The 22,500-nt window shown below is 40.3% G+C and overlaps 1 protein-coding gene across 2 annotated transcripts in view; it reads left to right on the forward strand.

Moving 5' to 3' along the window:
* LOC138019099 (uncharacterized) overlaps nucleotides 1–22,500 on the forward strand; it is a 48,694-nt gene that overhangs the window by 15,588 nt on the left and 10,606 nt on the right. The window contains exons 10-24 of one of the 2 annotated variants that reach the window (XM_068865771.1): nucleotides 3,947–4,085; nucleotides 5,413–5,460; nucleotides 6,030–6,161; nucleotides 6,976–7,120; nucleotides 7,445–7,550; nucleotides 9,400–9,538; nucleotides 9,954–10,085; nucleotides 11,859–12,003; nucleotides 12,354–12,459; nucleotides 13,934–14,084; nucleotides 14,455–14,502; nucleotides 14,715–14,859; nucleotides 15,586–15,691; nucleotides 16,921–17,035; nucleotides 19,976–21,820. In XM_068865771.1, coding sequence (XP_068721872.1) covers nucleotides 3,947–4,085; nucleotides 5,413–5,460; nucleotides 6,030–6,161; nucleotides 6,976–7,120; nucleotides 7,445–7,550; nucleotides 9,400–9,538; nucleotides 9,954–10,085; nucleotides 11,859–12,003; nucleotides 12,354–12,459; nucleotides 13,934–14,084; nucleotides 14,455–14,502; nucleotides 14,715–14,859; nucleotides 15,586–15,691; nucleotides 16,921–17,035; nucleotides 19,976–21,820 — 3,502 coding nt within the window. The remainder of the gene's footprint in view (nucleotides 1–3,946; nucleotides 4,086–5,412; nucleotides 5,461–6,029; nucleotides 6,162–6,975; nucleotides 7,121–7,444; nucleotides 7,551–9,399; nucleotides 9,539–9,953; nucleotides 10,086–11,858; nucleotides 12,004–12,353; nucleotides 12,460–13,933; nucleotides 14,085–14,454; nucleotides 14,503–14,714; nucleotides 14,860–15,585; nucleotides 15,692–16,920; nucleotides 17,036–19,975; nucleotides 21,821–22,500) is intronic. The other variant, XM_068865772.1, reaches the window with a different exon arrangement.

The raw sequence follows: 22,500 nt of genomic DNA on the forward strand, positions 1-22,500 counted from the left end.
TTATTCCGAATTGTTTGAGAAAAAATATAAAATATATATATATATATATATATATATAAGGTAAAATCAGACAACCGGGGGTCTGTTTGTCTCAAAGTTTGACAAAGTAAATGACAGCCAAATTAACCCACCATTTCTCAAACGGAGCAAAAAGAAAATGGCACAGTAAACCAACTCTATTTCGACTAGAAAAGGGGAAAAGTGGGATTTGTTTTTCTCTTAACAATATACAAACAAAAATGTGTACATGTGCAACAAATTGAAATTTTGTGAATACAGAAAGACGAAGTTAGTGCAAAATGTTGAAATTAAAAATGCTTGACATGTACATCGAAAAAGATGTTTAAGCGGAAAGTTGATTCTTCTTTCGAATCGAATTACAGTGCAAAAAAGTTGAGCTCTTGAAACAAGCAAGTCTGGGGTTTTCACTGTTTATCCAATTACTAATTCTAGCATTTTTCCCCAGATGATATTTTGATCTGTATTCCGCAAACATGTCAACAAGCCCGCGTTGTCATTTTTTGGACCACTCGCGTTCTTGTAGGTGGAGCGTGTTAACTCCGCAAGGCAAAATAGAAACAAACTGTCTGCCGTTTGTCTGATTTTACCTTATATATATTTATTTTTTCTCAAACAATTTGGAATAAATAAGCACCTGTAAATTTTTCATAGATCCCAAATTGTTAGGTTTGTTAGTCTTCACAAAATCTCGTGAAGTGATCCATTTCCGGTTCTTTCAACAACATTTTCGCCGACGAATTGTTACTCAGATGCATCTGAATTTCCCATCTGTCACTTTGGAGGGGAGTAACTGTCAGGAAAAACTAAAATATTTTTTGAGGTGTTTACCGACCGACAAACGAGATAACTTATCTCAGACGCGCTGTCTTTATAGGGAAATTCCACTCACTCCAACTAGGCGGAACATTTATTAAAAATTGCGGGAGATAGTGAATTGTTCATGTACTGCTGGCGACACACTTAAGCTGCCAACCTTTCCAAAGTTTTAAATGCGTGATATTTTCGTATTCTAAAAGTTTATTGACAACATTGCTAAAGAGAAGCCATCACTCTGATGTCCGGACGTGGTGTAAAATGTAACAGCAAAATGTTTTTGAAATTATGGGTCATGCTTTTTCGATTCGCTAGCGTGTAGCTCACGCTGATTTTTCGTGCTCGGTGGCAGGTACATAAACGAATCAATATGCAATTTAAAAGCTTTAAGTTTAGATGAAAGACGATGGCTGGCCTTGACCATGGGCCTTGGGTCTGGGGCATCAAGGTAAATAAAAAATGGGAACCAATATTCACTCAATAATCAAGTTTAAGGAAAGTCAAGTCCACTGTATTTCTGGACATTTAAAGATTCCCGCTTTTAAAGATTCCTCGTTTTAAAGATTCCCGGTTTTAAAGATTCCCCATTTTAAAGATTCCGGCTTTTAAAGATTCCCGGTTTTAAAGATTCCCCGTTTTAAAGATTCCCCGTTCCCCGTTCCCCATTCCCCATTCCCATTCCCGCATTCCCCATTCCCGCTTTTAAAGATAGCCTTTCTCGAGCATAGCAACGAAGTTTTAAGCAGGGGTCATCTACATTTGGTTGGTGTTTCGTATAATATCTCTCCATTGCCGTCATGCTCATCCTCTAGAGTGTGTTTTTTTGTGAAATTCAATCGCTGACAGTTTGCACGCAGGTCCGCACTATTCAAGCGGACGAGGACGAAAATACTGCTCAATTTTCACGAAAGTAAAGGAAAAGAACTTTAAAAACATGCATTTACTTTGAACTTAAGTTTGTAGTGTAATAAAAACATTAAAAAGAAACAGCCCCATTAAATTTACGCAACGGTTCGTCCTCGAGTTTTGCAAACTTTCAGCCGCTAGTCTACTCGATCAGCTACCTTTTCCAGAGCTTTTCCATCCTCCCGCTCACTTCTCTTTGAAGTTTCATGATGATTCGGAAATAAATGTGCCATTCTTTTGCCGGCCTGGAATTTTTTCCTCGGCGTTTTTGTCGCCATGTTATTTTAACTGATGCTTGAAAAATTTGTATGAAAGTCAAGTAGATTAGTGCACGACTGATAAAACCTCGCGAATATCAGTCGTGCAGTAGTCTACTTGACTTTCATAAATATTTTAAATCAATTTTGACTGATCACGATCTTCTCTGATCCAACGCTGTGCAAGACTTATCGTCCACGGTTTTTGCAAAGGTTTTAAAACCTCAACTTCACTAATGCTCGAAGTAATGCGTGACATATTACAGTCGCGTTACCTGCGCAGTAACGTTGCGTACAAACAATTAGCGCGAACGTCCTTAAGTGGCGGTAAAACAAACACCATTGCTTTGGCCAATCACAAAAGAAACCGAGACCCAACGAACCAATCATAGCGGCAAAAAAACGTTAACCAATAGCAATTCGTTCACCGACATTTCCGATTGGCTGCGAATGTGGCAAGAAATTTCGAAAACCAATTGGGAGTTTAAGCAAAGACCACTGCTACGGCAATGACAACGCCAAGAAGCACGGATATGATTGGTTAAAAAGGAAAAATACTCGTGCTGCACGTGCAGCACGAATTTCCGTGCCTTTCTTTGCCCTACTCAACAAAACAACAACGTGAAATCACCAAATTTTAGGTTTTGACGCCAACGTTATCATATAACGATGAACCATTCATTTTCTATTTTTACTTTAAAAGCGTTCGTACCCATCCATTGTCGGGATAGTTCGCCCGTATTGTACAACGTGAATAAGACAAAAAAGTCGCGAAATACTTGCAATAGCACCATAGTTAATTCATGGAGATGGTTATGAAACTCAACAAGTTCCTTTGTTTCATGTTTTTGTCCGCATTTTTGGCCTTGACCCTGCACAAAACACACCTTTTTTCGAGAAGATAACCAATCAAATCCTTCGATTAAATTATGCGCAACTAATTTACAAACCCGTGCGAAGCGAAAACAAAAGATGGTGCAGGGCCACGGCAGAAACCCATAAGGGCTGAAACGTGTAACGCGCGTTCACAGCTTCTGAATATTCAGTGCGAACTGATTGGTTGAATGTTTCAGTGCTAAGTACCGTATTTGGAAACCCCTCGCTCTTGTTGTTCCAAATATGGTACTTAGCAAATTGAATATTCAGAAGCTTGTTTCCCAGCACACAAAGGGCCGTTACACGTTTCAACCCTTATGGGTTTCTGGTCACGGTCAATTCAACATCGATTGCGACAACATTGTTCTCGCTTTTGAAGGTTCTAAGGTTTCATAACCAGTCCCGCGGTTAACTATGATAGCACCAAGTTATACTTTGGAGTGACGTTTTACTTCACGTTGCCCTTTTTCCACCCTGCTAGCAGAGCCTTTCTTTTGCTTGCTCGATTTTGGCGTTCTCGAGAAAGGCTCTGCATGAATCGAGTAAGATCTTTATTGAATATGCGCTGAATGTTGCCAGGATACAGTCTCGAACCCAAGCCTAATATGCCAGATCTCGCCGCCATCTTGGTTTTTCATGGTACAGCGGGCTCAATTATAACCATCGGTTTTGTCACTAAACGGACGCTCGCACTGGAAAAACTGGTTTGACGAGAGAAAACAAGATTGACTACTCCAGAAGTTCGGGTTGCGGCGGCTTCAAAGAGTTGACGCGATTCGGGCAGAGCCTCCTCTTCTCCTCCTCAGTAAAGAAAAAGACAAAAGGAGGCTCTGCTCACAGGGTGCCCTTTTCCTTGCTTAATTTCCGTAACAGAGGTTTTGAACGGCAGCTATGTTGCATGGCATTAGAAAGAACATTTGCTCCGATAGGAAAAATAATCTATTGTTCCTGCCATGCAATATGGCCGTGCAAAAACTCTATACCACAGCAACAGAAAACTTTTCTTGGCGCTTAAAAAAGCACCATAATTTACAGACGAAATTATTGCTTTAGCGTGACACAACATTTTGCAGATAACAGTCGAGGATCCTAGCACAGGGAAAGAAGTGATTTTTTCCTGCCAACGCTGGTTTTCTTCAAGTGACGACGATGGACGAATTTCACGCGAGTTGGTCAGAGATGACAAAGATGAGGAAACTATTGTCTTTGAAGGTAATGATAGCTGAAAGATAACTCTTACGTTTTCCGCAATAGTTGGCAGGATTCACTCTACTAGAACATTTCCCAATGCTGGTATCAAAAATTCAGTCAGTTTTGAATTCCCGAATATAGTACGATGGCCCAGGAGGGTCACAGTCCAGTTTTAAATTTCACAGTCCAGTTTTAATTTTGCACAGTCCAGTGTTTTTTTTTGGGAGTCGTCACCAGTTCTCTCACAGGTCACAGGTCATTGTTTTAGAAAGAATCCTAAATATTCATAAAAGCTAAACTTAGGCCTAAAAACTTTTGTTTAGGCCTAAGTAGGCCTAAGGTTAGCTTTTATGAATGTTTAGGATACTTTCTGTCTTGGTAAAACAATGACCTGTGACCTGTGACCTGTGAGAGAACTGGCGACGAGTCACAAAATTAAAACGGAGCTGTGAATAAAATGAAAACTGGACTGTGTAAAATTAAAACTGGACTGTGAAAATTAAAATTGGACTGTGACCCTCTTGGGCCATCGTAATATAGTTATTTTTGGCAGTTATACAATTTGACAAAATTGCACAATTCTGATTGAATGATAGGGTACAATTTTATCCTAAATTGTACTCTCTGGATTCCCAATTAAACTGCTATGAAGGAGGAAAATTAGTATTTTGTTATTTGGAATGAAAAAGACGTGCAAAACGCAACAAATGGCGCAGCCGTACAAGGCTGGTGAAGCATGGATCAACGTTTTCATAACCGAACGCAGTTTGTACACAAAATTTTCTTACTAGTTTTAGCACTTGAATTTCTTCGTTTTGGCTACCGTCGGTAGTTATTCACGCAGTCTCATCGATCAATATGGTCCATACAAAGATACTTCTATGTCGACCTCTCTTGCTGAATAAAGTCTTCAATACAGAGTTATATGACGGACGGAGCCTAAACCACATAACAGTTAAGCATTTGCAAATGAAAGTCACTGTAGTAAAGGAAACGCTTTTTCCTTTTGCCGATAAAATTGAAAAGGAAGCAATTTTTCTTGCTTAATTGAAGACCCTAGGCCTACATGTAATTGTAGGACGGTCAAGGATTCGGGTTTCTTTCATAAAATGTGGAATAAGGTTTATAACATACTCGTGACGTTTGAAAGTTCTGAGATTGAATTCGCCTTCCTTTCGAATCGACCTTCCGGGCTTGTCCAGCATTGGCTTGTTTTGTTAGAAAAACACATTTTTGACATCAGTTTCCTTGAGAAACTTAAACTACTGGTGTATTTCGTTCTGTTTCTTTCACAAAATCATGTGACGTTTAGAAGTTAGTATTGTTAACAAATATCCTTTCATTGTAGCGAAAAGTGCCGATCTTCATTCTGTGGAAGATGTGCGAACCATCGAGGGTATGTTCACAATTCAGTAACAATTCATCTTTTCCTGTGTCGCCGATTCGATTCTCCATTCTCCCTATGTCCCCATAAGGAACTTAGGCCTACAATCGTGGTCAAAAGTTGTTGGGAAGGTTGCGGACATCAGTTCACTTCACACCTAATTCGATTTTTCTAACTCTTGGCTGAAATATTTGGGAAATACTATGCTCTTGTGGCTCCACTCCCCCATATTCATTGTTGGAGTTCTTCAGGTAAGAAAAGTCATCATTTTTTCCCCTGGAAAATCAGTCCAACATTGAAAAGAGGGAGGGGGGTGTCTGTAAAATGAAGTTACCTTCCCAACACTTTTGTCCATGATTGTAGTTCTGGAGTAACTAGTTATGGATATTATTCCCTACCTCTCTAATAACGGCTTGTTTGCTCACCACAGAAAAACGCATTCCCAGACTAGGTTGCCACACGTAATTCACCGGCAAGCAAACAAATGCTAGCTTGAAAATTGAGGCGAGAGCGATAAAATTGAAGAAGAGAGGATAAATAACAGGGAACCAAATTTCTTTCAACTGTTTTAATTTTTACAGAGAAAGTTATGGTGACAACTTACGAAACAACTGAACATGAAGTTGGCGATTCAGGTCAAAACGAGGAGTCGCTAGAGGAAAGGGAAACTGTGACAAGTGAACTGGTCATAGAAAATGTCAAAAGGGAATCAGGTTTGGGATTAAATTGTATACAGCGATTCTGGGTTAAGTGGCGTCTAATCAAAATTGAAGTGATCAGAGGGAGTAAATAGATTTGAGATATTGGGTGGAGCGCGCTGATTTTCAACACCATGGAGTGGTCTCAGCGCAAAGTCTATCCATGCAGGCGTTGAAAAGCGCAGGAAATGGCTTACGAGCAAGAGTTTCACGATGGATTTTGTTTTTGTCTCTTCTTGGCTGAGTTTGTGGCGCGGGGCTCTTAAAAAAACCCTTGACTAAGCAGAGTAATGGCACTAAGGCAGTCGCGAGATTACTTTCGAGATTCACTTGCAAACCCCTCAAAACCAATCCATTTGATCTTCTCGGCGATAGCAGATAAATGGTAGTGCAAGATGAAGTTTTAAGACTTGGTTGTCTCAGTTTCTGTTTTAGCGGTAAAATGGTCTTTATTCTAGAAAATTAAGATGAGAGGTCAAAGAGTGAGAGCAGGGGATATATAGTGCCTTCATAGCTATTTCAAGAAAGTAAAGCCTGTTTCCACAAAACCTCTGCATTAATATGACTTCATACAGCTTCATTTCCATTTGCTTTTCTTTAGCATGAAGGTACGAGTTGCACGTCATATGAACCCTTTGAAGCGACTCAAAATGGCGTTTGCAATTCTACCTCCTTTTCTTGTTGTAGAGCACCCCAGCTTCCTACTCGGACGTCCTAGAAACACATTTCCGGTATTTTTAACCGAAACTTAACTCCACGAAAATCCACATATCCCATGGTGTTTCTCTCTCTTTAACGTTCTTTTCTCCGGTTAAAACGTTTATCACAGATTACCAGTATCCAGTTCACATATACACTGGGGATAAGTGGGGAGCTGGGACCGATGCAAATGTCCTTATCACCATTTTTGGCGAAGAAGGTGATTCAGGAGAAAAGAAGTTGGACAACAACAAGAACAATTTCGAAAGCGGACAGTAAGTAACTTAAATTAATCGAATCAAGTGAAAAGCAGCCAACAATATTATCTTGGTAGGCCAAAAAGTTAAATTCGGAATATATATTTATGAAACCTTTGGAGATCTCGTACTCCAGCCCTAGCTTTATTTTTTGAGATGTTTCTCTTTGTATGATTAAATGACAGAGTTGAGCAGTCTGTATGACTTAGACTATTTTGTGCTCCGTTTTTGTAGTGCAAAGGTGTTTGCACCTTCTACACCTCCATTGCAAAAAGGGAAACAACATTTTTTTTTTCTTTCATTCAACCAACCCCCTAAAGTTGAGCGTTTTATTCTTTACAGGAAAGATTCGTTTAGTATTTCATGTGAAACGTACCTTGGGCGATTGACCAAGATTAGGATTGGACACGATAACAGTGGTTTTGGCGCTGCCTGGTTTTTAGACAAGGTAAGTTGCTGCTAAGAGAAAATGTCCCTCATTTTCTCTTGTTGCTGCTTATTCTTTTTAATATTCGTCAGAGGATGGGAAGTTCGGAACAATGTTGCTAACAACGAAAAATTGAACCTTATAGACCCTTTGCATAAATGGCAATGTACATCACAAGCGTCACATTCATGTGAAAAATCCTCTGTCTAGAAACGTAAGTACGAGACTAAGGATGTACAAAGTATTGTTATTCAAATTTAGGCGCCATATACGCAAAGGGTCTATTCTAATGATAATTATGGGATACTCGAAAAGTGCGAGGTCTCTTAAACATCTTCAAACCTATTGTAAGAGTCCGATTGCCACCATCTCTAACGGCGCTTTCGTTTTGTCAGAACTGGCCGGCCAGACCTGTCAGTTCGCAAAGAAAATACAACAATTTGAAGGAAGACTTACATGATAATCCCTCGCATTCTTCTGGAGGAATATATGTCTTCCTCAAACTGTGTTAATTTGAATGCATTGTTGAGGTAGTCCTTCCAAATTCCCGGTCTGGCCGGTCAGTTCTGTCAAGTGAAAGCGTCCTAAGTTACGCTAGACCATGAAACTAGACTCATGTGAAAGCTGCCTTGCTTTTCTGCTAGGAGAATAAAATTGCCGATATGGTAAAATCCACTCTCGCAATTGTAATAAACTGAGATGATACATGTTTACCAGGCTATATTGAATAAAAAAGATGATCTTTACTTGGATGGTAACCTGAGCATACTCAGAAAAATGACGCGAACTTAAGAACCGAGGAAAATGGTAAATGGGTACAGTACCGAATTTATAAAACCGGTTCTGAGGCTAGACTGTTTTGTAAGAAAAGCTTCTGATCCAGATGAAGGTAGGAAATAATTTCAAAGGTAGAAGCCAAAGATTCTTTGTTTTTCTCCCCCGCTCTTTATCCGCAGAGCGATTTTCAATTAAGTGGCGACGAAACAAAAGGCATTGCTTTGGCTAACCACTAAAGACACGTAGAGTCAAACAGTCCTGAATCATATCTCCAACAAAGCAAATACGTGCAGCCGGCAGGAAAAAAACATTGCTGAGCCAATAGCAATTCGTTTCACCGTTATCTCTGACTGGCTGCGAATGTGACTCGAGATTTCGTAAACCAATCACCAAGAGTAGCATTTAGCAAAGACCACGGCAACGGCAACGACAACGTCACAAACCAAGACTATGATTGGTTAAAAAAGAAAATACTCGTACTGCACGTGCAGCACGAATTTCCGTGCATTTTTTTGCCGTACTCAACAAAACAACCACGTGAAATCACCAAAGTTTAGGTTAGTTTTGAGGGCAAGTGAACGTGAGTATGTAATAATGAACCATTAATTTTCTATTTTTACTCTAAAACCGTTCGTACCCATCCACTCATTTGCAGGAAAGTTCGCCCTTCTTGTACAACGCGAACAAGACGGGAAAATAGCGAAATACTGGCGATAGCGCTACGTTATACTTTGGAGTGACGTTTTAGATGACGTTGGGGTCGTTTATACGAGAGAAAATAAGCCGCGGCTTACTCTGGCTGCGGCGTACATAATACGCTAATGAAACTATTTATACGAGAATAAACTTCCAGGCCAGGATAAGCCGCGGCTTGAGAAAGGCGTGAACGTAGATTTTGTACCATTTATACGGGATGTTCGCGTCTTATGTAAGCCGCGGCTTATTTTCTCTCGTATAAACGACCCTATTGTCCCTCTCCTTGCTTGAACTCTGTAATACCACAGCAACCGTGAACGTTTTTGGCGCTTAAAACAAAGCACCATAATTTACCGACGAAATTATTGCTCTTTCCTGACACAACATTTTGTACTAGGTAACAGTCGAGGATCCTAACACAAGGGAAGAAGTGATTTTTTCCTGCCAACGCTGGTTTTCCTCAAGTGACGGCGATGGACGGATTTCACGCGAGTTGGTCAGAGATGACAAAGATGAAGAAACAGTTGTTTCTGAAGGTAATGAAAGCGGAAAAATTTTATTCCAAATTGTTCTCTGTGGATTACTATTTAAGCTGCTATGAAGGAGGAAAATTTCGACATAAATAGCCGTCAGGGTATGTTCACAATTCAGTAACAATTCGTCTTTTCCTGTGTCGCCGATTCGATTCTTCATTTTCCCTATGTCCCCATAAGGCACTTAGTCCTAGGTCTGGAGTAACTGGTTATGTATGGATACAGCATTCCCTGCCCCTCTAATAATGGCTTGTTTGCTCATCACAGAAAAACGCATTCCCAGACTAGGTTTCCACACGCAATTCGCCTGTAAGCAGACAAGTGCTAACTTGAAAATTGAGACGGAAGCGATAAAATTGAAGGATAGAGGATAAATAACAGGGAAACAAATTGCTTTCAACTGTTTTAATTTTCACAGAGAAAGTTATGGTGGCACCTTACGAAACACCTGAACATGAAATTGGCGACTCAGGTCAAAACGAGGAGTCGCTAGAGGAAAAGAAAACTGTGACAAGTGAACTGGTCATAGAAGATGTCAAAAGGGAATCAGGTTTGGGATTAAATTGTATACAGGGATTCTGGGTTAAGTGGCGTTTAATTAAAGTTGAAGAGATCATTTTGGTTCACTTTTCACTTCACATTATTTGCAAGCAAATAATGTTTAAACAAGACCGCGGTAGCCTACAGTTAGCATGGCTATTCTAGGCCGGCCACTTATGCTACACTGACAATATTACCGGTTCTCACAACAAAATAAACAGAAAGACACGTGGCAGTTGACAAGAAAACACCTCGTACATACGAGAAAAAAGAATGATTTGAGATGTTGTAGGTGAATTGTTAAAGAAAAGCCATGTGCTTTGAAAGATCAATGGCGGTAGCGCACATCAACATTCATCTCCTCAACTTTAGAAGCAGATCGTTCAATTTACGTTTAAAGATGCTTTCCTCAGCTGGCGAAGTTCAGAGGGGATACCATTCCATATTTTCGAACCAATTCTAGGCAATGAAAATAACTGTTGGCTTCTGGACATTTTTACGTGAAGGTTTCCTGCTATTTCAGACCGTGTGGAATAGGAATGAAATTGCTCAGAGCGAGTAATTGGGTGGAGATATTGGGTGGAGCGCGCTGATTGTGAACACCATGGAGTCGTTTAAACGCAAAGTTTATCAATGGAGGCGGTGAAAAGCACACAAGCAAGAGGTCACATAGCGCACAAGCAAGAGGTCACATTAAGTTTTTTTTTTGCCTCTGATTGGTTGATGGTGTGGCGCGAAGTTTATCCATGCAGGCGTATGCAGGCGTTGAAAAGTGCGGGAAATCGCGTACGAGCAGGAATTCACAATAGACTTTGTTTTTGTCTCTTATTGGCTGAGTGTGTGGCGCGATGCTATTAATTAAACCAATTGCTAAGCAGAGTTTGAAACTAAGGCAGTCGCAAGCTTACGTTCGACATTCGCTTGCAAACCTCTCAAAACCAAATTCTTTTGATATTCTCGGCGACAGCAGATAATAGATGCAAGGTGAAAATTTTTAGATTTGGTTGTCCGACTAACTCAGTTTCTTTGCTTTTGAAACTGTTTGAATGGTAAAATGTTGCTTAAATCTAAGAAAAATAAGACGTCAAAGAGTGAGAGTAGAGGATACATACTGCCTGGCGATTTGTGAATTTCACAAAGCCTGAAGAGACAGTGCGGCCCAGTGGTTAGGGCACTTACCTTGATATCCTGGGATCCCAGGTTCACGACCTTTTCTGACCACTCGTTGAATTTGATCCTGGTGGTTCCTGGTTCAACTTTTCAGCTGCTCTTGTAAGTAGCCATCTGGTTGCCTCCGGCCGAGTTGGGATTTTGAAACACTTGTTGTCGTCGTTGTTATTGTTCTGTTATGCCGTTTCGTTGATTGTGTTTCGTTGGCCCTGAAAAGCCTCTATGGGAAGTGCTCAAGCAAGTATGTATTGTATTGTATTGTATTGTATTTCAAGAAAGGGAAGCCGGTTTCCGTAAAACTTCTGCATTTATATGACGTCATAAGACCTCATTCCCGTGCATGTACTACTTCTTAGCGCGAAGGTGCGAGGTTGGACGTGATATGAACTCTTCGGAATGACTAAAAATGGTGTTTGCAGTTCTACCTCAGGCGAAACGCTATTTTTATTTTCTTGTTGTCACGGGCGTGTGCTTCCTACGTCGAGGTCCCTTTAAACGCATTTCAGATATTTTTAACCAAAATTTCACTTCACGGAAATTCATATTATATCCTAAGGGCGTATCTCTCTCTTTAGCTCTCTCTTTTCTCGGGTTAAACTGACTTTTATCACAGGTTGCCAGTATCCAGTTCACATATACACTGGGGATAAGTGGGGAGCTGGGACCGATGCAAATGTCCTTATCACCATTTTTGGCGAAGAAGGTGATTCAGGAGAAAAGAAGTTGGACGGCAACAAGAACAAATTCGAACGCGGGCAGTAAGTAACTTTAAGTGAATCAAATATAAAGCAGTTGAAAATATTAGCTCGGTAGATCAAAACAAAAGTTTCATTTAGATTTTGGTTTACAAGTTTTCTTTTGATGTCGTACCTCAGCCATAGCTTTATTTACAGAAAAGTTGCTCTTTGTATTAAAAGACAGAGTTCAGGTGTCTGTTGACCCAGATATTTTGTGCTCTGTTTTTGTGTTGCGAATTTCTTTGCACCTTCTACACGTGCATTTCAAAAAGGGAAGCAACTATTTCTTGTTCCTCTTTCATTCACCGAATCTCCTCTTTCCATTGTTTTCTACCTGAATTTGAGCGTTTCAAGTTATTCCTTAATTACAGGAAAGATTCGTTCAGTATTTCAAGTGAAACGTACCTTGGACAATTGACAAAGATAAGGATCGGACACGATAACAGTGGTTTTGGCGCTGCCTGGTTTTTAGACAAGGTATGTTGTTGTTTAGTCTTTTTTAATGTTGGTCAGTGGGAATCGGGGAAGCTCGGAACAATGTCTCTAGCAACGAAGAGTTATAATGGCTAAGGGATATTTGAAAACGTCCGAGTGTTTTTAAAGATGTTCAAACTTATCGTACTAGTTCGGTTGGTCTAACATCTCAATGATTCTAAAGCCTGGTTCCCAGTTGTGTGATAAGCACAAGCACCAGCATAAGAAAAATCGTGTGTAAACGGGCGTAAAATAAGCAAAAACACGAGCATAAGCACAAGGACAAGAAAAGGAAATATACTCGTGCTTATCTCTCACGCTTGTGCTTATTTCACAAGAAGGAACCGGCGTGAGTAAAGCACGAGCACAAGCACGACAATTAGCACGCCATCTTGAATCTTACTGGATCTTTCTCCGACGCTACTGCGCATGCGTATACCACTCATCCTTGTGCTTATCGTACAAGTAAGAACCAGGCTTAAGGTAGTGCGCGCGAAAATCTTCCCACATTGAAATTTGTTCATTTCTCGCCTGACTTTAGATCATAGATTGCTTTTTCCAAAAAGGAAAAAAAAGAAAAGTGGGGTCACCGACTTTGTTTCGGAGAAAAAGGAAAGGGGAAAATGCTTTAATTTCGCTAGATGGGTCATCATAACGAGATGAACAATAACATGTTAGAGCGAAGGTTTCTGTGAACAGAAATATAGGAACGGGTTTTTTAGACAATGAATGCCGCTAGGGATGTCGTAAACAGTAGAGTTATTGTTCAACGAGCGTTTTCGCAATGGCTGCCCTTTGTAACCACTTCCGGAATTTACGACACAAGGAAAGAAAAATATGAAAAAAGATAACTTCTTACATTTCGATTTTTCTCATTTCATCATATTTTGTAGATTGTAAGAAGAGTAAGTGATTCGTGTTTTAAAATATAGGGGTCACTGGTGATCTAAACGAGTAGCTCGAAGCGAAGCTCTTGGAAAATTTCGTTTGTCACGTTTTGCGTGACCTGTCGAGGAAGGACTAGAACCCAAGCCAGGATCGATGGATGAAAGGGTTTTAATCGAAAAAAAAAAACTTTCTCGAGCATAGCAACGAAGTTTCAAGCACGTGTCATCTTTATTTGGTTAGTGTTTTGTATCATATCTCTCCATTGACCTCATGTTCATCTTCTAGAGTGTGGTTTTTGTGAAATATTATCTCTGGCTGTTTCCTCGTAGGTCCGCATTATTCAAATATTTCGTGAAAGTAAAGGGAACGTGCAGCCGGCGCTAAGCGCGCGAAAAAAACATTAGCTAATAGTAATTTGTTTTACCTTTATCTCTGATGGGCTAAGTATGTTGCACGACATTTCTTAACCCAATCACCAATAGTAGCAGTTTAATACTACAGCGACGGTGAAAGTTTTTTTCCGCGCGAAAATTAAAAACCATTCGGTAACGTCGAAATTATTGCAACTTCGCGACACAACATTTTGCAGGTAACAGTCGAGGATCCTAACACAAGGGAAGAAGTGATTTTTTCCTGCCAACGCTGGTTTTCCTCAAGTGACGGCGATGGACAAATTTTACGCGAGTTGGTCAGAGATGACAAAGATGAGGAAACTATTGTCTCTGAAGTTAATGAAAGCGGTAAATATAACTTGTACTTTTTCTGCAACGATTTTCAAGATTCACTCCACCAGCATATTTCCCAGTCTACACTTGAAAGTAAATTTCTCCGGCAATTCTGATTAGAAGAGAGGAGTACAATTTTATCCCAAATTGTACTCTTTGGCTTTGCCTGCCTTTGAAATGGACCTTCCAACGCTCCTCGGGTGTTGTTGGCTTTCTTTACTAGAAAAACAATTTTTTTGCATCAGTTTCCATGACAAAATTAAACTACCGGTACGTTTCGTATTGTTTGACGAAATACCATGTGACGGTTAGAAATCAGTAATATTAGCAATGCAACTGATAGGGTGACAACACCATTTTTTCCTTATTTGTCCTTTCATTGTAGAGAAAGTTGCTGATCTTCAATCTGTAGACGAGGTGCGAGCCATCGAGGGTATGTACATCTCAGTAAAATAGTCGTAGCCAACTGAAATATTTGTCTTCAGGTTTCTGTTTCGATGCTGACAGAAAGAATGGCTTCCGCAGAGGCCGAAGATAGCCATTATAAAATTGCATGTTCCTGAAACACATGCGCGTTCTTTTCTTCATACAGGCGATACAGGCTAGCATTCGAAACTGATGATAATATTTTATTTTCCTTTTCAGAATACAAGTACTCAGTTGACATTTACACTGGTGACAAATGGGGAGCTGGGACCGATGCAAATATACTTATTACTATATTTGGAGAAAACGGTGATTCAGGAGAAAAGAAGCTTGACAACAGCAGAAACAACTTCGAACGAGGACAGTAAGTCAATCATGTTTGTTTGAATTTTTTTTTGGCAAAACGTCTGTTTGATAGAGCGGTTATCCGGAATCGATTACTGTAAAATGAAAACCAAAGAAATTATTTTGACCAATCACGGCTGATGCTGAAAATATGTGCTAAGCGCGGGAAATCGCGTGCGTGCGTGCAAGTTACAGCATTTGGTTTCATATTCGCCTTTGACTGGCTGAGGACGTGGCACGTGACAATCACTGAGTGTAACGATCCAATACAGAGCAACCGCGAAATTAGGGAGGTTAAGCAAGGTCAGCGGTAACGTCAACGAATACGTCACTCCAAAAATATAATTTCGCGCTATCGTAAGCGCTCATTCCATCTTGTTCACCTTGTACAACACGGGCGAACCGTATCCTGTAACCGGATCGGTACGAACGGTTGTAAACCTAACATTAAAAAATGAATTGTTCTCTGTTTTACGCTCATGTTGCTGTCAAAACCTAAAATTACGTGATTTCACGTTGTTCTTTCATGGAATACGCCAAAGGAATAAGTGTCACACGATTATTATTTCTTTTTTAACCAATAATATTCTTGCTTTGTAGCGTTGTCGTTGCGGTAGCAGCCGTCGTGTCTTAAACTTTCGACGCCCAACTAAAAACTGCTATAACATATGTTGTGATAACTTTGTTGAATAAAACTCAACACTGGCGCAGTGATTTTCTTTCTACCATTTTTGTTTATTTTCAGAAAAGACTCTGTCACGATATCCAGTGACGAGTATTTAGGTAGACTGACCAAAATAAGGATTGGGCACAATAATACGGGCTTTGCAGCTGCATGGTACCTCGACAAAGTAAGTCAGTCGATATAGTAGAGTTCGACGAATCTTTAAACTAGACTATGTGACATTTAATTGGCTGAGAAGTATACATTTTTGGTAAATAGCTGATACTTGTTTTCTAACACTTTTACCCAATATCCAAAATCTCCAATTGGGATAGTGAAAAAAAAAATCAAGCACAAGTCGACGATGGCCACAAGTGGCAAAGAAGGACTCGTGATACGTATGATAAAATTTTAAGAGCCTATAATTATACCCCTGAATATTTGAACCTTACTGCTTGTATGTGTCCGAAAAGCAAAAAAATCAACAAAAAAAACAGTGTTTAGAAAATTACCAGATGGTAAACGTTATTAACGGTTTGGTTTCGGGGATTTCTAAATTCACGAATACTATTAATTAAAGACAAAAAGCGAAAAGCAAAGTTTGATGACTTGAAAAGTTCTCGGTTTTAACATAAAGAGGAAATTGTGTTTCGGACTTACTAAGTCGGATTTGAATTAGTTCACTTCCCTACAACAACGACTTTGCCACAAAGCGTGTCGAGTTAAAAGGCCATGTTCGAGTTTGTGATGGTGATTAGTTCTGTTTCAGTTACATATGAATAAAAAGTAATAGGACCGATTCCGATATATTAAAAATGAACATGATCTCGAGGCTCTGGGGAATAAAAAGAAGGATTTGTTTGAGTTTATTACCCAAAGCATCGAGATGATGCCTTTTGTTCAGGACTGAATTTTAATATAGCGAAATTGGGCTATTTTCATAAGAAAAACCTTGCACTTAGACTCGCTTTGAAGAGGAGGCAGACATGAACTCGGAAATGGCCACTAAGACCTAAGCCACCCTTACGATAAACGTTTGCATGAGTCGTGCACGAGTAAATAGTTGAAAGTCGCGACATACCGCTAGTTGCATCCATAAATAATAAGCAAAAATCGGACTGTCAAAAATCGCTGCAACTTGAAGAACGTAAAATGACCAAATTTCAGGTTAGGTGAGTATCGACAACAACTTTTCAACTTTTGAAGTGCTGAGAAGTTAACTTTAGTGTGGCTCTCAAAGCCGTTTCCTAATTGTGCAACGATTATCTTTTATTTTATACGCCCAAAAAGTTGCAGATGAAACATGGTGACATTCGATATGTGGTTGTTATTTTAAACTGATGAAGAATTTAAACATTTGAGAGGATGTAGCTTTTGAGCTTTTAGATTTTAACTTTTTTTGTAATTAACCTTCAGGTAACTGTCGCAGATGATCGGTCTGGAGAAACAGTTACGTTTTCTTGTCAGCGATGGTTTTCAACAAGTGAAGATGATGGATTAATCACGCGCGAAATAACCAGAGATGACAAAGGTAATGACATATTCCGGTCCATTATGGAACTTTAACACGAAAACTGACTAAAGATCTTTTCGTTTGGATTCATGTAAGCATGGCTTAGATCCCAACATAGCAATCATTAATCGCAGCAGAACAGAGTCGGAACTCGTCTAAGATTCTTCCGTGGCGATAAAAGGGATTTCACATCTTAAAAACAAGGAACCGAGTAGAGAGATTAGGGGCATTTACCCGGGGGGAGGGGGGGGGGGGGAACACTTTAGGAATTTCTGGGTGGGGATGTGCCGCTTGGGACCCTGGAACCCTTAGCCTATACCAGAGCTAGTTCAGCTGAATTTTGCTACCCTATACTAGAGTAAACTCCCACCGATTTCCGTCTGAATTCCGATTCTTGACATTTAATAATATCCAGAGGTGTTTCATGATAGCTAATTATTGACACTGTTGAGGCTGCGTTACGTAAACTTAAACTTTGCCGATTTGATTTTTTTATATTCTTGAGTAGGATTTTCTGGTTTCCTTAGTCTTTCCTTAATCTTCAACCGACTGGTCAGTTTCGTGAAAAATGATACCCTAATCTAGACCGAAAGGCTATGATTTATATACTCTATGCTAGAGTAAACTGCTTGAAAACCATACCCTTAACAGCGGCACATACCTATATAGTCCATATATGGTAGTACCCCTCCTTCACCCGGGGGACATTTAACAACGCGTTTTCAAAGTCGACCGCAAACTTCAACCACGGCTAGCCGTTAGTAGGCTCAGTCTCCAGCCGTGGGTGTCTCGGTGCGCCCGCGATCCTCCCCACCGAGACACCCGCGACTGGAGACTAAGCCTAGCCGTTAGCGGTTTGCAGTTTGCTGTAGTGGCAAAAATAGACTTTCGTGTAAGGTTTAGCAGTCGCGCCAAAATGTTTGCAAAAAATCGTTTAGAAAAAAACTACATTATTACAGATGTAGAAAGTTTCTATAAGATGCTAAGATGAGTATTTCCTTTATTTTCGTAAATGAGGACAAGGCCGGAACACTAAACGAAGACCAATTTTAAGGGTTGACTTCTAGGAGCTCAAAATCACTTGGGTAGAACTTGCATGATCCTCTAATCAGCAGGGATTGAATTCCCAAGCACTGTTTAAGATAATCTACGCAAAAATTGCCAGGAAAAAGGCTCAGAATTAACAAACCTGGGAGATGTCGCTGGTTCGAAACCCGCCCAGCCCAACACTCAAGATCTCGAAAGTAACTGAAGAGAATTTCAATTTCAACTGCCAACGATGTACTTTAAGTCTTCTTTGGTAAGCACCGTATATTGAAGGCTCGTCTCACTATCCTTTTTTCATAAACTCTGTGGAAACATTATAGAATTCAGACACAACTACGCGCAGATTAGAGCGTGAGATAAAATCAGCTGTACTATTCCAGCGTGGTTATAGGAACGGTTCCTATATATATGGCATTTTTCTGTTACTCAAATATCGACTAAGTTATCCGAGCTTATGCTATTTCCGTAGTATTAAAAGATACACCGAAACATTGCGTGATCCACAACACAGGTGTATAAACCACTTAATTTGGCAAATACTAAAACTTGACGAATAAGCATTAACTAAGAAAGTGCGTCGATATGGGATATCACACAACGTTATTCACATATTCCTGTCCATAGATATTTTCACCTCGTGAAAACAGCCAGTGATGTTTACTTTCAACTTCGCCTGGGATTACATTGTTAGCAACCCTTTCTTTCTTGAAACTTTGCCAGAATTAAAAGCAAGGCAACTAAAATTTTCACTTAAGCGGCGTTTTAGTTTCACGAGTCGTACGGAAGAGCTTTTATTTAAGTTCATGGTTTCAAATTTTGTTGAAAATTGTAATTAATGTACAGACGTTTAAAGCTCCTTCTCTCTTTTTGAAAAGTTCCCAATAGCTTTTCATGAGCACATTTTTGTTTAAAATTCATTGTTTGCTGATTTGCCACTGATGCTTAACATGAAGAGCTTTTCAAAGGGAACTTGATTTTGTTATTGTCTAGATTCGCCCAACAGGCACATTTAAACGTGACAGGTTATCTTTGTCCGTGATTACCATTGGCAAACAGGAGGTTTATTTGCATACGTTGAAGTAAATTTTGTATTCCATACATCGTCGAGACTTGTAGATAAATATTCCTGATGCTCTCTAATACTTCAGCCGCTGGTGATTTTATAACAGGTTCTATTTAAAAATATTCGCTCAAGCGAAGAAACTGTTCGCCCGAGAAAACGTGGATTCAGGATTTGAGTAATTTACTATTCCTTTCCTGTAACACATTGGTTTCTTTAATGTGTAAATAATTTTTGTTTTGACGAAGAAATCAAGGATCTTCTCGCAGGAAAAGATTTCAAAATTGATGAAGGTTAGTTTCTCTAAAATTAGTGATGCGTTCCAAACTAAAACTCAGGCATTGATCTACATACAATTTTTAAATTGAACTTTGCTTAACAACCATCGCTATTACTTTTCAAAAATGATCTCATCCCGATCGTGCATAGTCGCAAAACGTAAAGTAGTGAAACACAATCTATTCGTTAGGGGCCGTCTTGATCTGGTGCTAGAAATAAATGCTTTTAACCTTCTCACTGTTAATGTTCAGTGCACTTACAACATACGTAAACATCAGCCTTACACTTTGATGCCTTCGAATCTCACTAACGGTTTCGAAAATGCATAAAATCTTTGGAAACGTAAGGAGATTCTACATGTAAAAACAATGCATTATTACCGATATTCCATGTCAGTTCAAATATATCTGATCTACCCGTTTTCATGAATGATATTTGCGGCGGAAAAAATCATAGTTTACTCTTTTTTCGAAGTTTCGTTCTCGCTTTTAGGTGGCAGCAGGTGTCAAGTTCGCCGTCTTTTGTTTGCTCTTCACTGAGAGCTCATGCAAATACATGATCTTTGTTTACAGAAAAAGTGGACAACAATGGCGGTCCAGACCTTGGCGAAGGCTCGCTGAAAGAAGAGGAGAAGAACAGGACCATAGGAGACGCAGAGGAAAAACAGCGAAAAGAAGCAGAAGAAAACAAACTCGACGAAATTGAATTTGTTATTGAGAAACAAGAGATTAGAAGAAAGCAATCAGTTGGCGACGACCAAGAAATGGACATCGAGCGAATTAAGGCGTTAGCGAGTATTGAATTGCGACGCGAGAAACCCGATGGGCAAGCGGATGAACCGACAAAACACACAGAAAAAGAGGTGGAAGAAAACATCAACCCTTCGGTGAAAGAATACTCTAGAATTGAAGAGGAACATCGCCAACGAATCCAAGAAATTGAAAGGATACTAGGTGAAGATGAAGAACGAAGGAAGAGAGAGAAAGATGAAAGAAGGAAGGATGAGGAGGATGCTAGAAGACAGAAAGAAGAAGAGAGGAGGAAACGCGACGAAGAGATGAAGAAAAAGCGGGAAGAAGAGAGACTGAAGTGGGAGGAGGAGCATAAAAAGTGGGAAGAGGAAAGGAAAAAACGAGACTTGGAGCTTCAAGCAGTATTAGAAGAAGGCAGGAGAAAACGGGAAGAGGAGAGGCGGAAACGAGATGAGGAACTGAAGAAAACGCGAGAGGAAGAACGAAAGAAGAGGGAGGAAGAGAGAAAAAAACGAATGGAAGAAGAAATGAGGAAGCTAGAGGAGCTGAAGCGGGAGAGAGAAGAAAGATGGAAAAGGAGAAACAGTGCTGGAACTGTCGAGGTCGATATTACTCTCCAAGCAACGAAAGGAGAAGAAGATAAAAAAAATCGGCTTGAAGAGAAAAAGAGAAAAGAAGACGACTGGAAAAAGACAGTGGAAGTGCCTCGCATGGTTGAGGAGGACATGAAAAGGTTCAGAGACGAGGAACGGAAGCGCCTTGAAGAAGAACGAAAGAAGCGGAAGGAAAAGGAACTCGCTGACGCGGAAGCAGAGAAAGAACTCAAGTCGGAACTGAGAATGAGGAAACAAGGAGAGGAACCGGAAAGACCAACACATATATCCGTTGCTACCATTCAGATGGAACCAGCCAGGGACGTGACAATAGCAGAGGAAAAACGAAGGGTTGAATGGAGAATGGAGAAAATCGAACAAGATCGAAAGATCAGACAGGAAGAAGAGAAGAAACGAAGGGAAGAGTCTGAGCGAAAGAGGAAAGAAGAGGAACAAAGGGTGGAGGAAGAGCAAGAAAGAAAGCAAAAGGAAGAAGGGGCAGAACGGGAAAGACGCAGAGAAGAGCTTAGACTGAAGCGAGAGGTGGAAGAGAAGCAGAGACGAGAAGAAGAACAGCGTAAACGGGAACAAGAGGAGATTCGGAGAAAGACATCTCTTGAAGAGAAAAGAAAACGATTGGATGAAGAGCGAAAGAGGCGAGAGATGGAGGAACTCATGTGGCGCCAAGAAATGGAAGAAAAAAAGAAAAGAGACGAGGAAGAGAAACGAAAGCAGATGGAAAGTAAAAGAAACAAGCGTATGAGCATCGAGAGAAAGAAGTTCGATGAGGACGAAAAGAAGCGTTTGGATGCCATCGAACGCAAACGGATGGAGGAAGAAGAGCGGGTGCGTTTGGAAGAAGAACAACAGAAGCGCGAGGAAAGAGAGAGATGGAAGTTAAGGCAGCTGGAGAGGAGACGAAGCGGACAGATTTATCGAAGGATGAGCGAAGAGGACTTGAGAAATAGAGAAAATAGAGCATCGTTTAAAGATACACAGAGATTGAAAAGAAACAGTCAAAGCTTTGAGAATAAATGGATGTTTATTAATGGCGAGAGGATGGAAGTACCAGGTAGGAACAACTACAGTTTAACTCCGAGGACGTTAATTTGGACTCGGATTAGGCCGGTTTTATTAACTTTCTTGTTCAATCAAACCTGGGTCTGTTTCTCGATGACATTTTTGTCATTTTCTTGAAAAGCTGTCACTGCAGCCTGCCTGCCAACTGGCTCTTGCAACATCCTTCGCGCGGCTGGCAAGAATAAAGACCAGCCAGGAAGCCAGGAACCCATGACCCGGAGCCTACAACTCTACTGTGTTCCTGTAACGGCGTTTTAACAGACCGATTTATTTTTAGATTGAATTTCCCGCGAATGAGACTCCCAGAGGAGCCCGATGACCAATTACAAGAAATTAAGCTGACGTCATAGGGTCACCGAACCGGAACTGCCTTTGTTTTTTGAGCTAATTCGCGGGAAGGGCTAGTCTAAAAATAAACCTACTTGTGAAAACGCCGTTTCACAGACGCTGTATGGAAGTTGCACGCTCCAGATGGGCTCCTGGACCAGCGCTCCTTTCGGTCGACACAGTCAATTTGCCACAAGGCCATCCTTTAAGGCGCGGATGGCTCTTGCGTGCATCTGACACAACGCTATTGGCAAAATAAGAGCTTAGTCGGAGGCTACTGTTACCTATTCTTGTTCATTTATTAATCGTCTTCAGGAAAATAGAGCTTCTAGGTCTCCTTTTCGG

This window comes from Montipora capricornis, chromosome 10 (genome assembly GCF_036669925.1).
Source record: "Montipora capricornis isolate CH-2021 chromosome 10, ASM3666992v2, whole genome shotgun sequence".
NCBI lineage: Eukaryota > Metazoa > Cnidaria > Anthozoa > Scleractinia > Acroporidae > Montipora > Montipora capricornis.